An 18,640-nucleotide genomic window follows, 5' to 3' on the forward strand; every position below is an offset into this window, starting at 1 on the left:
CTGGAGACGTGTCGTCCATCTTTATATACAGTCAATGCTCTGTGCGGATAAATCGTGGTGTGCAGACGATAAAAGTTTTATGATCATCTGACATGACATTTTCCTAAATTGAAGTTTGCCCTTTACGTTGCTTTAAGAAGTCATACCAGATAAAAACCAAATGTTAAATCTCCCTCTCGTCCCCTCGTAGCTGTGTGGTGTGTGGGTCCTCCTCAAGCTCCCAGCCTCAGATGTTGTACCTGGAATCTGCTGGAGACGCTCTGCCAGTTTGGTTTGTGTCACCACAGGGACCATGTCACCGCCTACATCTGCTCCAGCTGTTCTTTCTTCACTGGTACTTCTCAACCTTCTCATTCTACCTGATGTTACTGTCAAACATCACTACTTCCTTCTTCCCCCTCCACTGTGTGTGTGTGTGTGTGTGTGGTTGGTTCACCAGCAGCTGCGTGTCAGTGTGGATCTTGAAGCCCCACAGGATCTTAGCTGTGTTCTTATCAATCACTTTTGGTCGTATGATTAGTTCTTCAAATCCGTACTCAGCACAGATGTTCCTGTTCTCTATCTCAGCCACTTTCCTCTCAGCTGTCCCACCCTGCTAATACGGGCTGGACCGTCTCAGGGGCGCCTGCAGTGCCCGACCCCAGCCTCTATGTCACTGCTGCTTATGGCCTGGTCTTGTGCTGCTTTGATCAGAGAGAGGCTCCGTCTGTATGAAACCTTCAGCGTGGTATGGCGTCACCACATTTATCTTGGTTCAAAGCATCACTGTGCCCGAGAGGGCATGAAAAGACGATTGAGGATTGTGTCCCGTGATGAGGGGAGGCCTTGTTTCAATCAATAACTATTTGTTTGTTCAATTTGTCGGGAAAATTTCATGTTTAGTGAACTTTGTGAGGGCGACCTCATCATTCGCTCACCAATAAAGACGGTGAGAGAAACCCCGGCTGCTGACGAAACCTGAACGCTCTCGCTCAGAAGCCAATTAACGGAATAATTAACTGAACTAACGTCTCTCTTAAACGACTGTTACCGGCTACTGTGACAGCAACAAGTGTATTTTAATCAAAGTGCCCTCCAGTCAGCGTGTGCATTTTATAAAGCCCATGAGGGACTCTTGTCCAATGAAAGTGCTGTATCCGAGAGAACAGAACCGTGAATGCCTCGTCAATGTGGGCTCAATTGGTTGTGGATTGTTGTCAGGCAGGGAGGAAAAGCAATAAAACTATTATTCTCCCTCCCTCACACACACACACACACACACAAACAAAACAAAAAAGCTAATCTCCGCTACCACCGCTGTGGCGTTCCTTATGGGTGTCCAATGAAGCATGCAGATCAGCGTTGAAATAAAAGACCGATCTGTAATGAAACTCCCAGAGCCCCCTGAGTAAGAAAGTAACAAGACAGCCCATAAATAAGACACAGAGAACGAGATCATAAGTGGTTTAGACACACGCGGGAAGTGGGACACTTGAACAGCAAGTGTGCCGGTGATATAATGACGTACCTGCGATGAGGAGAAATGTTTGGAATTTGGGGCAGAAATGTTGTGTCGCTGTCAGGAGCCGCATTCAAATGAAAGACGGTTAATGTCTCTGTTGAAGGTTCTGATCTCAGTCGTCAGTTTGAAATGTAAATCGTGGACAAGTTTAAGCTCGGGAAATGGATTCACGCTCTCTCTGAATGATTCATAAAACAAACTGGTGCTTTCACTCGAAGGTACGAGAGGCCGCTCTAATCCTCGGATGCAAAACTGATTTCAATTTTAGAAGCAGGGTCTTCCTTCTTGGGGGGGTTGCGATATCAAAAGATGAACTTCAAGTAATGACTTTTCTAAAATAGATGGATACCCTTCAGGAAATGATGAACTCTCCAAATAAGACGAGAGAGAGAGAGAGAGAGACTTGATTTCTCGCTCTGGAATGTGCGTAATGCATCTGAAGCGTTTTCAGCCTGATTGAACGAGCAGGTGTCGCCCGCCGACAGAGACGGAGACGGAGCAGATGGCGAAAACAGAATCAGGCCGAAGGGAGAAATGACGTGTTGGTTTCTCAAGTTTATTCGATCTGTGGTTATCAAAGACAATGCCCAAGAACATAAGTTATGAAAAAAAGCCTTCATGGTGTGGGTGGAGGGTGGAGGGGTGGAGGGGGGAGGGACTCTGAGATTTGATTCGACATAGCATCATCATTTCTAAACAGATTTTTCCTCATTTTTTTTTTTTAAAACAGCAAAGTAAAAAAAAATTAAAATAAAAAAGGAACAAACAGAGAGATGGACAGAAGAGACAGTATCTCAGTGGAGTGCTTTCGGTGAAGCCTCAGGACGGCTTCCTGTTTCTGTGAGTGTGTGCGTGCGTGCACCGCGAGTTCCACCGCACTCCTCAAAAAATCTCACCATTGTTCACTAGAGGTCACCAGCGCAGCGACTGGAGATCACCCTTGTTCCAAGTGCTGGTGGGGTGGGGGTGGGGTGGGGGTAAGGGGGTAGGGTGGAGTGAGGACAGTTTCCCCCCCCCGCCGCTGTCACCGCCAGTCTCCCGCTGCCGGCCACACAAACACGATTCAGTCAGGAGGAAAAGCCAGGAATAAAAACACACACACACACACACACACACACACACACACACACACACACACAACCAGGCACCAGGTCGTCACATGGCCCCTTAGACAGGCACACACACGCATTTTGTCGTTTCACACACACACACTGTACAGTTTAGAATGCACAAGCCCCACACACACACACACACACCAAAAATTAAGACCGTTAAAAACACGCAATAAAAGCACAGTATGGTATTATAAAATTAATTGCACATGTAGAGACAAGATGGAGGAAGTACAGTGAGTGGCGCAGGAGTCGAGGGGAGAGAGCGGGGGGGGGGGGGGGGGGGGGGGGCAGCGGTGAGCATGGCAAGAGGAGGATACAGTACATTCAGTAAACAATAAACCAGGAGACGAAGAACCCCCCCCCCCAAAAAAAAATAAAAAGGCAAAGATTAGAATCAAAACCAGTGAAAAGAATTAAATAAAAATCAGATTCTTCCAGTTTGTCATTAGTCTTTTTTTTCAGTCATCGATTCGAAGCTCACTCCCGGGCGTGAAGCGTGCCAGTCGTTCAGTTCGTCCCCCGGTGGCGTCACGGGAGAGTGAGCTCGGTCATTCGTGTGGATTTTTTAATTGTTTTCTCGCGGTTTTTTTTTTTTCCAATTTTTTTTACTTAAAATCAATGTTCACGTCTACATCTCTACAGACCGGGCGTCAGAGCGCCAGGCGGGGGAGTAGTGGTGGGGTGCAAGTCTTCCATGACCCGACATATGCACAGGCATTTACACAAGTGCACGCACGTTCGCCTGAACACACACACACGCTCTCACACACACTCTCGCTCACATACGCTCTCAGGCATAAACACACAGTGCATTCTCATTCCTATCACCCCTGGGTACAGGCTTTTTCTTTTCTTCTCAGCTTAGTGCACTAAGTATGTCTCTCTCTCCTCTGTACAAAAGCAGCCTCCTTCCCTGGAATCGGAGTCTGCGTGTTTCTCCTCACTCCTTCGCTTCCTTTATTTTATTTTATTTTTTAATTTTGTTCATTTCTTCTTTTACTTCTTCTGAGAGGTGAGCAGTTTGTCCGCCTCGGGGTACGTCGGGTACTTCACAGTCTCGATCTTCTCTTTGACCTTGTAGGAGGGGTAGAGGCCAGTGCGGCCCAGTTTGCGGTTGATGCCTTTGGAGTATCCGTCCCAGTGGTTGCCCGCCACGCCGATCACGTCGCCGGGCTCCAGGGGAATGTCCTCGCTGTTGCGCGGCTGGTGCGGGAACACGGCGATCTGGTTGTGGGCGTTCTGGCCTCCGAAGTAGTAGATGTCGTCCAGGGAGTAGAAGAAGGAGGAGGCGTCTGGATGCAGCATCTGCATGATCTCGTAGGCCACACGGCAAACCTGGAGAGGAGGCAGGGATTATTCTCATTGTTAGATCAATGCATGTAAAGGAACGTGTATTAATGGAAATACTGTAGAGCTGCGGGAACACAAAGGACTTCTCACTACAAGACGAACACGTTTCCTTCCACTTCTTGGTTAAAGAGGGATAAAATGTGCTAAGCAACTCATTCCAGTTAGATCCTTGAAGTGCACTAATAAGCCCAGAGTGTGAATAGGAATTACGTGGCTAACACGTTCATATTAGGTTTGGCAGGAAGCACATCCACTCCATGGTAGAACTTGCTATAGAGCCGCTGAGTTTATCAGTTTATCTGGTTCACACAGCAGCTATGACCTGATTTTTGTTTTATAATGAATAATCAAGACAATTTTGATTTATCTCATCAATTGTTATTAGGAGCGTGGTAACTTGCTATTGAATAAAGGGGCCATCATTGGTATTTGGTTATTCTCCCTCTTCTTCATACAATCTCATTTAGCTCTTTGATTCGTTGTAATTGTGAATTCAATCAGCAGCCCAGAGTGTGTGTGATAGTTTCAGACTGAGGCAGTCGTCGTTTCCTCCGTGGATGCGTCCGTGTTCAAAACTGTAAAACCCAGGCGTGAGGTCAGTGGTGCAGTATTTCACCGTTATTTATGAGAATGTATTAGCATGATAGTTACGTGCACCTTCAGAGGAATGTACATGAATTGTCCAGTGAGTGGGTTGTGTGCGACGATGATTGTCTTGTCAAACTAACAATTTACCTCTAATCGGATTTAAAAAAGAGTTATTGGAACAATAAGGAAGTCAAATGTGAATATTTACATACGATGGAACTGCAGTTAATAATAGATGCCCCCTAATGAAAGGCTAAATTGCTTTAAAAACTGTTTGTTTAAACTACATATTAATTTTTGGTCTCAAAACAAACCCAAATCAAAATCTGAGTCAGTTTTTCTTAAGCTTTGACAGCTTTCATCCCAACTTCAAACCCAACTTCTACTTTAAAGAGAAAACACATCAAAACAGCACTTTGTATCGTCTTGTTTTGAAGTACTGACCTGTGAGGAGAAAGTGCAAACCAGGAAGTCGGTCTGGGACAGGAAGTGGATGTCCAGGATGACGCCTCTCAGCGAGTTCTCAGTGTAGCGGTTGTGGAGGCCTGCCGACCACGAGATGGAGTTATCGCTGATGAACTCGTATTCTGGATACCTGGTGGGGACAAACAGGACAAAGTCAGATAAAGACTCATTGGACGTGAGAAGGTAAAAATGAATATGGTTAGATACCAACAAAATCAGCATCTTTGAAATTGAATCTGAACAATTTCTGTGTGAGCAGGAAGTTACTGTCTTCTTCCTGTGTTGCGCTTGATTATCACTTCGGAGCAAATACACTCAGGTGATGGTGCGACCTGATATCATGGAAATAAATATAAGCTGTGTGAGATGTCACATTAAAAGTCTTCACCTGTGTGAAAACATACACTTTCACAAGAAGCAGGAAGTGTAATGTTGCCATGGATACAGTGAATTAGAGCGTGGGTGGCAATGTGAGCCCCGGTCTGTATGAGTATGGAACAGGTATTTGTTTTTGGTGTTGGACTCATAGAAAGAGATATTGAATTGTTTTTTAATTTTCTTCTACCTATACATCATTGTCATTAATACACGGACAATATACGGACAAACTGACACAGACACACACACACACACACTGACTTGGTTTTAGCTTCCTGCAGCAGGGAGGGGTCGTCGGTGGCCAGGTAAACTCGTTTCTTGTCGATGTGGACGCGTCGGGCCAGATGTTGGAACTGCTCCTCCACATGCAGCATGTACTCCTCTATGGGATGGAAGGCCGCCTCGGTCCCCACTTTATCCGTCCTCCTCACGTGGACGCTGCACACACACAAACAGGGACACACACACACACACAGTGTTACAAACTAGTATTTTTAGGTCAAAGCAGTTTTCAAGCTCAACCACGTAGATACTTGTCGTTTTTTTATTCACTCCAAACTAAATGAAAAATGCTATCAAGTCCAAAATGATGTATCTTTAGTATTGTCCTTTATTTATTTTTGACCCTTTCAGATGCAGATGCCTGCTTGATCAACAAGAAACGATTTTGTAGGATTTCCTGAAACATTGTGTCAGAGATTTACAAATCGATCTTAATTGAGAGAAACAAGGTGAAGTTTGCTGACATTTGTTTCGGTAAAAAAAAAAAAAAAAATCTACAGCGGTGAAGGAAGAAATGATTGACAGTTTTCTTATTTTTACTGACAGAACCTAGTTTGAACACAGTTTTTGACAATAGCTGTAAATCCATGTCTTGTTCTACCTTTTCACAACAGTGTATTTTTTTCCCTTCTTTTTCTACAAAAGTAAAATCCACAGAAGAAGCAGCACTTAAACGTGTGCAGGGAATATTCCGATTGTCTTTCCGATGGCACAAAAGAAAGAAAAAAACCCAGAAAAGGCAAACAGTGACAGAGAGGAGAAGTTAGAGAAGAAATATATCGAAGCAGAACAATGGTCAGAAAGAGAAATAACCAACAGAAGTGAGTTTTTTCCCCCCTCCAGTGTCCTTGTCATCGCTCTCAGTAAGCGAGGACAAAGAGAGAAGGCTGTCACCGGCTGCATGTACGAGAAAAAGAGCACAGCTTGAAAACAGAACAAAGGACGGGCCAGAACGGAAACATTCGCTTTTTTCTTCCTTCTCTTTTTTTCATGACAAAGAAGCATCCCTCAAACTGATGGACGCCGAGAAAAACACAATTTTATTCCAGCCGGATCTATTCAATTACAAAAGCCACATCTGCATGATGACTCCTGGCCTTGAGGAGCAACAGAAATTTCCGACATCTAATGGGTAAAAGCATTTTCCAGCCTTCACTTAGGGAGGGAGAATTAAGTGAGCACACGCCGCACACTTTCACTCAGACACTTCTGCGCTTGGAGCAATACCCAGTCCAACCAGTTATCTAGTGCGGAGCAAAGAGCGGCTCCACTGGAACGTCCAGCAGGGTCAGGAGCTGCACCTCAGTTAAGAATATTATAGCTTTCACTCCTGCCTCTCAGGAGCCTCCACTTGCTTAAGGGATTGAAGCTGTTTCCCTCACATCAAGGACGCCTCCGACTCTTTTGTAAGAGGTGAGAGTAGAGAAAAGTGAAGAGGAAACAGTGGAAGGTTCAGAGACAGAGAATAAACAAGCTGTAGCTAATTTCTCCCACTGACCAGAGATCAATCAGCGAGGATCTGGGAAGCTCAGGAGAAACAGACCCTTTATTTCTGTGACAAACAAAACCCCACAGAGTGAAGGCGGGAAGAGGAGGGGGAGTGGGTGAGCGGAGCGCGTTGGAGTCTTTCATTCAGTCCCCGTCTTTGTGGTCGGACAGAGGTCTTGACTCCAGGCTTCTCCATCCTTTGTCAGGCTCCCTCTCCTCCTGCTTCCTTGATTCTTTCATGTCCGCTGGGTTTTTTGTCCCCGTGAACCCTCGTTGTCTCGTCCCTTTCTCTCTCTGTCAGAGCAGCAGAGGCCGCGCTGAGACATTGCTCGGCTCTTAGCGATCTCCCCTCGCCCCCTCCATCGGCCCCCCCGATCCAGCATTCATCTCACCAACACTAAAACGCCACAGTCGTACTGGCAGGGCAGAGCGGGTCCTCGAGGTGGGCGTAAGAAGCATACATTAAAAGGCATCAAACGCACCCACGCTGGATGCAGTGGCAGACTGTGACACAGGCACATAGACGGAATAAATTATTTGTTCGACGCTGACCTCAGTGCTCTGGCTGCCTGTCAGCTGCCGGTGCAGAAACTCTTGGCCGCATGGCTTCGAACTGTTGCTTCAATCTGCATTTGAATTTCATATCATATTGTATCTATACCCTGTTTGGAATCACTGCTTATGCAACATCTACTTTGGCATTGAATCAAAAGGTGTTGGGTGAGCCTCCACAGCTTCAGTGTCCTTATTTCAAACAAATCTGTGGAACTCTACTGATCAATCAATCAATCAATCAATCAATCAATCAATCTATTGCACCTTTCAAACAATTCAAAGTGCTTAACAAGTGATTAAAATTGAATAAAAAATGAGATGTAGGGACTTATTCATGCCCAATCAATCAATAATAGAAAAAGAACAAAAGAAAGTTAAAATAATAAACTAGATATAATCAACACTAAGATTCTAGTGTAACAACATAGAATAGATGTAGATAAATACTAATGATGAGATTTAAATAACAGTAAAATTATAGAACACTACATAAAGCCAGACTATCATTTTCAGCCTCTGCTCCAGTGGAACGACTAAAGAGAAGAACCAGAGGATCTGAGGGAACTTCCTGGTTCATAAACCGCTGGCATTTGATGGGATGAACAGCATTTATCTGAAGGATATTATCTCACTTGCTATTTTAATGATGGAGAGCGCCGTCACATCGCTCTGAAAACTCCCATAGGTGTTCGAATTTCTCCTTCCTTTGTCACCCTTTGAAAACTAATAGACGACAAACCCAAACTTGTTCTGTGTGATGTGCTGTAAATCAAATTTAGTGCGAGCGCTGATCTGTGCCAGTGGAAAATGTGACAATTTTCAAGTAAAATGGGATTTTAAAGCTGCACTTATCAATATTTTATATTAACAAAGGATCAAATGACGATGTGTGTGTGAACGCGGATCGCTTGTGCTGATGAAGAATATCAGTGCCTCTACAATTAATCTCAGCTCAACTCACTGTTTTGGTTTTATGGCGTCTTTCACCTGTTTTCATCAGGAATCCCTCCATCCATTATCTATATAGTTTTCCTATGAAGGTTGTGGGGGCTGGAGCCAAAGCCAGCAGACATTGGACAAGAGGCAGGGCACACAGGTCAATTTAGAGCCTCCAATCCACCTGACCCTGATCCTAAAGTCTCTGGACCAGTGGTCGCCAACCCGTCGATCGCGATCTACCGGTCGATCTCGCAGTCTTCACTGTCGATCCCCGAACTCTCTGGACTCACTGTCTGTCGTCGCGACGCAGACCAGCTGTGTGTCGGTTACTGGCGGTGGAGTTGCAGGTTTATCTCCTGCATTTCCTTCAAGAACCAGTTGGTTCATGTACTAAAGTAAATGTCAGGACTCTACGGTATGAAGATGCGCATCTTTCGGTCTGTCGATAACAATCAAAGCCCCGTTGGAACAAATGAGTGGATTCAGAAGGTGAAACGCTGCAGTGCTTTCACTTTGAAATGGGCTCGGAAAGTGTTGTAAATACGTTTGTGTCATAGAGAGATTAACATTGTGGTTCACAGCAGAATAAACAGAGAAAATGATCTTTAACCTGATTTTTAATGTGTATCTGATGAATTTATGTCACAAACAAATGGTTGCAACACTTTCTGTATGCCTTTTCAAAATAAAAGCACTCCAGCGTTTCTGTTGATGGAATCCATTCCCGTGTTTAAAAAGGGGTTATTATTGGGAAATATTTGCAAGAGCGGAAGATGCACGGGAGGACATGCATACTCCACACTGACAGACCAGGATCCGAACCGAGAACCTTCATGCTGTGAGGCGACAGTGCTAACCACCAGGAAACACAACTTAAAACTAGAATGGCAGAACTCAATGAGCCGACACCTCAGCCAAGGCCCAACAGTCCCCTTAAATTCAGCACCAAATTTCACACACTCATAAATAGCAGTCCCCTAAATGTGCCTGGGAATTATTTCTGGATCTGCCCCAAAATGTAATTGTTCCTCTCTGACCCATACTTCATCCTACTACAACAAACACAAAGAAACCAACTAAACAACCAACAGACACACAACGGGACAGGGGTGAAAACATAACCTCCACGGCAGAGGTCGTAAATACTAATAAAACTCATATCTGCCTAATGTGAGAATAGGTTACTGTTTTATTAAAGATTTACCTTAACATGTTATGTCACCGTTTACAGCTTCTCGTTTGTCTCCCCGAGGCCAAAGTGTATTTCTCTTTATTCAGAACATTTCCATTGATGCTTGTTTATCGCCACTCCTAAGTAACCCCGAATCCTTTAGTGATTTTGAGAATACAGACCATTTGTCCTCTTTATCTTCTCGGTCCCCATGCAGCCAAACTTGTTGTGTTCTCTGCTGTAAGAACATGTCAGCTGATGTAGACGGTCGTAAAACAGGCTCTCTTACAATGAGCGGAAATCAGAAAACCGTTAACCTGTTAACAATGAAAATGAGATGAAAATGAGCTGCTAATTATTCACCAGAGTCGCTCCGAGTGAAGAAAGAGTTTCTGCTGCAAATTGTGTTTTTTAAATAAGATTTCTCACACAGACTTGTACTGGATATTAATGATCTTAATTAACAGTTTTTGGTTGGTTTGGATGTTTATTTGTTTGTTTGTAAGCAAGATTACACAAAAACAACTGAACGGATTTCCAACAAACTTTGTTGAAGGTAGGACACAAACAATGTTTGTGCGGATCTGTATCAGAGGGCGGATCAGGATTTTTTTTCTTCAACACTATAGGACGTTTTAAAACATTTTACAGTTTTCCAGAAGAATGATTCATGGATCTTGATGATATAAAATAGGCACATTGAGAGAAATGATATCTATGAGTGTGTGAACTTCGTGCAGCTTGATTTACCGTAAGGGGAATGTTTGGCCTTGGTGCAGGTGTGTGCGCTACTCAGTGCCATTCTAGTTTAACCTGTGGTTTACACAGAGAGATTCTATGATTTCTAAAAACAGTTTGTTTTAAACCCTTTTCATGAATCTAAATATATATATAAATATAAAATAAATCTGCTAAGAGATTTTATGAAAGATAAACAGTGGACTCTTGGAAACTGCATTGCTATGGTGATAATGCTTCTATGGTATCAGCAGAAGACATAGAAACAGCAGCAGCAGCAGCGGCCTCTTTTCCTTTTCTCTTTGTCTTTGCTACCATTAGGCTGCATTAAATGTTGGCGGATGGAGCTGCAGTGATATTTGCTTTTAGTGGGTGGCTTTCAGCCTCTCTGCAGCTTGGCGTCCTTAAGGAGCCGCAGCTCGAGAGTGCCGGGGGTAACTGAGGTGTGTGGGGGTCGGCGGGCGATTGTTGGGTGCTCTGGGGACAAGCCGCCTTTCTGTCCCTCTGGGTACTGTCTCCATAAACCCATGCATCTCCCACCACCACCCTGCTCTCGCCTTTCTCCTGCACTGACACTATGGATTTCAGTTGCACCTCCCTCTCCCTCTCTCTCTCTCTCTCTCTCTCTCTCTCTCTCTCATATTGCCTTCCCCCCACACTCCTGAGGAGGAAAGGAAAAAAGAGGGGATAAAAACTTTCTTCTACCCACTGTTTCATTTCAATAACCCTTTCCCCGGTGATATGAATGGAGAAAAGGGTGGCGTATATATATATATGTGTGTGTGTGCGCGTGTGTTCATGTGTGCGTGTGCAAGGGCGGTGGGGTGGGAAACACAAAGAGCACTTACAGAGATGAGTGGAAACTATGAGAGCAAGAGAATTGTGGGTACAGATTTGCCCCGCGGAGGGACGTGAGGGAGAGTGTGAAATATAAAAATTGGAAAAATCTTGGGAGCAGCTACGAACAAATGAGGACGCAGGAACGATCAAAAAATGAGAGGATGTGAGAGGACGGGGGGAGATTGAAAAAAGTTGGCATGAGTCAAAAAGAGAGAGAATAAAAAGGGGGAGGAGAGTCAAAGAGGACTGGGAGAAAGACAGACAGCTGCTCGGGTGATGAAAGGAAGAGAGGTGAAAACCAAAGAGAGGAGCATCTGAGAAAAAAAGGGGAGAAAGAATGAGAGCGTAACAAAGAGGGAGTGAGGACTAAGCGGAGCGGGACAGGAAGAGCGGTGACGATGGCTTGCAGCGAAATGTAATGAAGAAGGTGAGGAAGAGAAGAGTTATGGGGGGGGGAGAGAAGCTGGCACGGGGACTACGAACATGTGGATGTGGGATTTATGAGGTGGATGACAGCACTAAACCAGGCAGCCTTCACAAACCGTTACGATATAATTCTTAGCGTTTGTTTTTAAACCGCTCCTTTTACCAGGCGGGTGGAGTTCGGCTCGTGGGACGAAGCAGAAGTTTCAGACAACCTCGGCGAAGTACCCGAAAGTAATACCACGTACTTTCCCTGAGCCAGTAATTGTGTGCATTGTCCTAAATCCCCCCCCTTCTGCTCCACCAAATAGGTTAAAACAACTGCATAGGATCATTTGCAGAGCCTTCTGTAATCCAGGCTCAAAGATGGGAGGAATTACATGCGTTTCGAGACAAGCTGGCGGACTTGAGCACCTGATGGGGGGGATGCAGAGAAAAGTACACCGGTAAATAAACAGGGAAAACACGTCCATCCTATTTCTTGGAAGCTGGCTAACTGTGGAATACTGTGACTGCATACATTTACACACGGAGTCGCTGGCTCTCATAGGAACTGAGCACCTCAACACTTTCCAATTATGCTGCACCGGACGTAAGAGACGGTGAGTGGAGAGTCTCGGGAGACGGCACAGCTCTGAGCAGTCAGAATAAAAGCTGAGGCGAGATCAAACATCGAAGTAAGAGCTAATGATGGCATATTTAGAACGATCGCTATCATCTAATCTGAACTATTTGTGCCAAGTTTCATGAAAGGCATCTCAGAGGTGTAGTCAGATATTAGGAAATTAGCGGTGATGCATTGCATCCGGTCTGCAGTGTGGATTGTAGCAGAATAAGTGGGGGTATTACTTTTAGCTACAGCTCCAGGGGATGGGAACATTCAACCACCATTATGGTCCAAACTGACATATTTGATAGGAGTTCCATTGAATTCTACACAGACATTCATGGTCCCCAGAGGATGATGACTTAAATGACCCCCTGACTTTTCATCTAGCGTTGTAACCTGTGTCATGTAACCTACAGGTTCATATATGTGGCTCAGGACTTGGCTGTTTACATTTGAAACTGAAATGTTATCAGGATAAAGCCGGGGAGAAGAGAACAAAAAGCTTTTATCGAGTCAATTTATAGATATTTAAAAGTTCTGTAAACATAAGTTCATTTGGAATTGCTTTAGATTTTTCTTTCTTTCTTTTTTTAGTGAAAGCTCTTGCACGAATTGTCATATTTGCACCAGAGCTTCAGGATGAATTATCAGAGTTCACACGACTGGACTTGCAGTCTTGTGATCAGGAGTCTTGAGGGCGTTGTGAGTTCACACTACACAACTGACTGGGGACAGAGGGTCACACACCACAGGGTCTTTCACCAGGAGAAACCACTGACTAGTACGTCCGGTCTCCAAACTACGTTTAATCACGACAACACACGCAAGAAGAAATTAACTACTAAAAATTGTGTAGTGTGAACAAGGCTTTAAATCTGTGTCTCCATACAGTACCTGTCTGTGGCACTCAGCCTTAAGCCTGTCTGTGTTCATTTAAACACAGACAGTATTTGTACTACTTGTACTACCAGCATTGTGTATACACTACAGTGCCCATGTTCCCTGTCATGATGGAATACATCAGTGCAACAGTGTGGCTCACAGTCTTTTGACAACAATGGAGGTCTGTGGCAAAGAGGAAAGATACAACATCCGGCTTCAGTTTCAGACGATAATTGTTAGTCGGATGAATTCTTTGTTGTTTTCGGTCTTTTCATTGGATTTGTTGACAATAAGAGAAATGTGGGGTAAAGCCATCCTTATCCTTTAATTGACCAAGACTATTGGCGATAAAAATACCAGGCCATTCATTGTTAATGGGATCATAAACGTCTTGTAAACGTCGTCGTCTGGATTTACCAATTCTAAAAACAGCCAGTGATGCGTTCAGAGCTATAAAACCGCTTTAATAAAAAAGAAAAAAATAGATCAGTATTTCATATAAAGGTATCCAGTATTATTTGGCTTGGATTTGACTAGAATGTTGAAAATATCAACTCATGGGCTCATGAGCTGTGAAGTAATGAAAGGGAAAACGCCTCTCAAGCATAAACAAGAGTAGAAAATTAACCAAACAAAACGTTACCATCAAGTGAAGTTACTTTTAATACTATTGTATTAGCCTCGTATTAACCTCACCCAGAGCTGTGTTTGTATTCCTCCACAGCCCTCGCGGCTATGTCTTTGTTTTCCTCCTCCTATGCCTTCTGCTTGCTTTGATTGTGAAGCACTTTGTAAATGTAGAGAAATGCTATAGAGACAAGGCCATTATTACTTAAGTGTTTATAACCACGGAGAAAAGGGGAAACCAGTGAAATGTGAAAGCTGAGCGTTCCTCACCCGATGATGGGATGTTTGAAGCCCAGCTTGGCGGTGGTCTGCTGGATCTCCTTCTCCAGCCAGGCCTGAGGGCGCACCAGGTACTTGACAAACTGGGACACCCACCAGACGGAGGGGTCGCCGTGCAGCCGCTGCAGGCGTGGGGCCAGGTCCTCGGGAATCGCCAAGGGCAGGTAAGGGGGCCGAGGGTGGAGGCTGTCCACGATGGGCAACTCCACTACCTGGACGTCCTTATCGTGGGCCTCGCCTGAAGGTATCACAGAAAAGAGCAGGTGCAGTGTGAGACACTCAGGATTCAACACTTAAAAAGCAAAGCTGAAATTTCAGACTGGAACTAATGATTATGTTCATCGTCTTTATTGCAGAAGTTCAATTTTTTCTCTTCATTGATTGCTAAGCCTATAAAATGTGGGAAACAAGTGAAAAACGCTCATCACAGTTTCCCAGAGGCAAAAATGATGACTTCAGATTTCTTGTTTTGCGGATCAACAGTTCTAATTCCAAAGATTTTTCCATTTACAATTTGTCTCATAATAATGTAATAGTCTGTCTAATAATTCCAGAATTTACTGTCTGTGGAACAAGAACCGTTCATTTTATTAGCATGGGTATTGTTAAGAGCCCAAGAAAGTGCAGTGTCGTGTCACTGACGTGATACGTTCAATATTGATAAACTTTGAATAAACAGATGAACAGCACATTTACAGCAACGACAAAAGATTCACCAGATCGGGATTCGATTTACTGAGTCGAGCTTCACCGAGCTTTGAATAAACAGATGAACAGCACTTTGTGCAGCGGCGGTGTTGCAGCTTCAGGGTTCTGTGGACTGAGTCCTGTCACCGGTCTTTACCAGCAGCAGCTCAATTACTGCAGGTCACAGTTTCAGAATACGAGCTGCAACCAGCATCTCCACAGGCCAAGCAAACAGCCAATCCCAAACAGACAAGCTGAAACCAGACAATGTTAAAATGTTGCATTCATAAAAGATTAAAGTGATTAACTGATCATCAAACTTGTTTTTTAATGCAGACTAAATACCTCAGCACTTATTTTAATTAAAATAATATTTCACTTATTTCTCCTGGTTAGAAACACTTCCTTGGGATTTAAGGGATGACTTGACATAAATTGTCCAGTTTCACACTTTGTTTTAGTGACAGGTTTATTGTGTGATTTACCAGTTCAGGTCAGACAAGCTGTATCTTCTGTTTATTTCTTTCTACATTTTTACAACAGTATGTAGCATTTGGAGTTCAAGTTCTGAGCTTTGGCCACCCGCAGGTCTAAAAAAATGACATATCTGTGTGTTTACTATGTGTGTCTACTGCTTCTCATCATAAATGCCACCATATTGTTGTCAAAAATAAAACACAGGGACGTAGTGTGCTATTTCAGAGTTAGTCCCCGGCCCTTTCATGTTTATTGCTGCTCTGTTCCAGTGTAAATATAAAACCTGTGAGCCCAGAGAGTCCGGCTTTGGTGAATGATAGCTGCTCTTCGCTTGTCCTTGCTCAAAGGCCAAGTAAGCTCCTTTCTATCAAGGCTGTGTGGGGCCAGGGGCTGAGGCAGGAACCTGGATTGGAGTGGGATGGGATGGGTCTGGTGTTAGTCTGGCATTGGCCCCCTCCAGTCTCGCTCCTGCTTGGCAGAAGCCCTGAGGGTTGAGCAGAGGGCAGAAAGCCCCCATGCAGTGCCAGAGCTCTCTATACATCAAGGCCAACTCTCTGCACACACAGACACACACGTGTGCATGACGCACAGCTGCATGTGTGAACAAAGGTGGAAAACATACAAGCAACATGTGCGTACACCCACCACCGCATACACAGGGTCTTGTGAACAGTAGGAAAAAAGTGGCTCAACAGTGGGGATCCAGATAAAATAACAATAAAAGAAATGTGCAATCACACACACAAATGCGCGCGCGCGCACACACACACACACACACACACACACACACACACACACACACACACACACACACACACACACACACACACACACACACACACACACACACACACACACACACACACACACACACACACACACACACACACACACAAAGGGCCCAGCTAATCTCATCTCACCAGAAGGGATATGCCTGGCAGACACAACCTTCACTCTCTTTCAGTCTTAAAATCAGGAGTTGTTTTTTCTTTTTTCTTTTTTTTATTTGGGTGCATAAACCCCTGATTTGCGTAAAAAATAAGTTTGCGGCCTGTGTTCTGTCAGACGAAAGAGGCTCCTCCGACGGGCCCTAACGCAGCTGCAAAACCCAGCATCCACAACACACTTCCAAATAAAGGGCATAATGAGTGATTAAAAATGGCCTTTCACAGAGAGGGTACGTAAAAAAAACAAAAACGTGTCAAAAACAAGGCCAGAAACAGAGTGTTTGAGTGTTTGAGTGTTTGTGTGTGTGTGTGTGTGTGTGTGTGTGTGTGTGTGTGTGTGTGTGTGTGTGTGTGTGTGTGTGTGTGTGTGTGTGTGTGTGTGTGTACACACTGGAGCATGAACTGAATATAAATTGGTAGAAGCATTAAATATTGAAAAGAAAAGATATTCCCAGGCCTGTCTTTGCTTATATAACAGTATTGGCATGCCTCACATAAGGGGGAACGGGCATATTTCGAGGCCTATATACTTCTTGGAACAAATGTACAGACATGCAGTATGTCTTCCTCCCACAGCTACTTAATTAGATCACAAAGCTCTTCTAAATTTCATCTCATCTCCAAAGCCTCTGAATATATTTCCCGGATGCATCCTGACTTAAAAGCATGTTTGTCCGCACTGACGCAGAATCCCTGTATTTAAACCCATGATGTAGACCGAGCCTAATACATGCTTCATATTAACGTTGTTATGAAACCGGAGAACTGAGTGTGATACCATCCAGATACAAAAAAAAAGAAGAAGTAGTACAGATCCTCTCTATTCATAATACATTTGAGATTGAGTTTATGAACTTAGGGAAATCCTGTTCCAGTCTTTCCATGGCAGGGAACATTATGTTTCTCCTGCTGCTCTCAGACTCACTCATAAGGCAGTAATATCTCCACAGAGAGGACCTCAAAAGAATACACTCTCTTTGGCAAATTAGCTCTTTGATCAACGAACCATTGTTCCGGGAGAAGACCGGTTTCCCCATGTGTGTGTTCAGAATTTCCTCTTTTACCAGATCTGAGATGGTGCAGGGGTCTCTAATCTTGTCCATTGAACACAAAAGTTGCCGTAAAACGAGCAAAAACGCAACCGCGGGCTAAACGGACACTAAAGCTGGTTGTCAGAACTCATTACTGTCTCTTGGTGCTGACAGAAATGTGTCCATAGCGATGAGAATCAAAAAACTGTCAAGCGCAAAAACCCTGGCAGCGAACGTCTGTTCAGATTCGTATTTGTGGTTCCTAATTAAAAATCTAAATGTTGCCAATTTTAAATGTAGTGCTTATTCTAAGGCGCTCTACTTTGAGTATTGGTACAGCTGCTTGTGTTTAGACGTTTGCTTTTAAAACGTTCGGCTTCTTCTGGTAAATTAAAAGGGTTTTGCAGAACAACTAATTTAAAAGATATATTATTGTGGTGTCCTAAATGCACATATTGTAAAAGGCACTAGTATCCAACCTTTCTCAATATTCTCATGACATTATCATAATATATAATAACATTTTATGTCAGTATTTGGTTATATCAGCATTAGTTCCATAAAAATTCAACCACAGTTCGCAGGACGAGGTCAACTTTCATTAATTTCTATCTTTGAGGGTCCTTGTCACAGATGAATACATCATGCATCCTCTTTCTCTCTGTCTGCAAGTGTCTCACATTCTGGGGGGAAACGCTGAACAGAAAATGGGCTAAAAAAAATGGGCTTATATAACGACATAATAAAATAAACCACAGAAAACCCAAACAATAAATGAAATGGCTCTGGTATCAAAAAATTCTCTTGAATGAATATGAAACATTTGGCTCAGGATACATGTTACCAGCTCAGTAAACTGGATGGGATGGTTATGATTTACATGAGCACTGTTCAGGTGCTAACACCTTGTGATGAGTGTTGGTGTTTATTGAGTGTAAAGTGAGCGCAGGTCAGCAGGAGTGTGGTGACGGGAGGACGCTCAGACAGAGACTCAAACCAACCGCAGCTTCTGCTCCGATCCTGAAACAGCGGCGCTAATCTTTTTGTATTAGCGGTCCACAGGTCACACTTTCTGTTGCCACTGTTCGACATTTACCGCCTCGAGTGGGGGGGGGCAGCCCGGGGGCCTGAGTGTAAACTCAGAAGAGGACATGAGATGAGGAAGTGACACGACTCAATCAAATACACAGACTGACCAGCTTAGCGTTTGGTGCATCGGTTGCGACCAAGGAAGATATTTAGACGCCCTGCACAGATTTTTGGTCGC

At 44.0% G+C, this 18,640-nt stretch overlaps 1 protein-coding gene across 1 annotated transcript in view; it reads right to left on the reverse strand.

The window, feature by feature from the left end:
* Positions 1 to 2,038: 2,038 nt before the first annotated feature.
* The window catches only part of fut8b (fucosyltransferase 8b (alpha (1,6) fucosyltransferase)), a 79,799-nt gene continuing 63,197 nt past the window's right edge, over positions 2,039 to 18,640 (reverse strand). Inside the window, exons 7-10 of the mRNA XM_034579937.1 lie at positions 14,223 to 14,469; positions 5,659 to 5,835; positions 4,999 to 5,149; positions 2,039 to 3,951 (exon numbers count right to left, since the gene is read on the reverse strand). Coding sequence (XP_034435828.1) covers positions 3,613 to 3,951; positions 4,999 to 5,149; positions 5,659 to 5,835; positions 14,223 to 14,469 — 914 coding nt within the window. The 3' untranslated portion in view covers positions 2,039 to 3,612. The remainder of the gene's footprint in view (positions 3,952 to 4,998; positions 5,150 to 5,658; positions 5,836 to 14,222; positions 14,470 to 18,640) is intronic.

Source organism: Hippoglossus hippoglossus, chromosome 24, assembly GCF_009819705.1.
Source record: "Hippoglossus hippoglossus isolate fHipHip1 chromosome 24, fHipHip1.pri, whole genome shotgun sequence".
In the NCBI taxonomy this organism is placed as follows: Eukaryota; Metazoa; Chordata; class Actinopteri; order Pleuronectiformes; family Pleuronectidae; genus Hippoglossus; species Hippoglossus hippoglossus.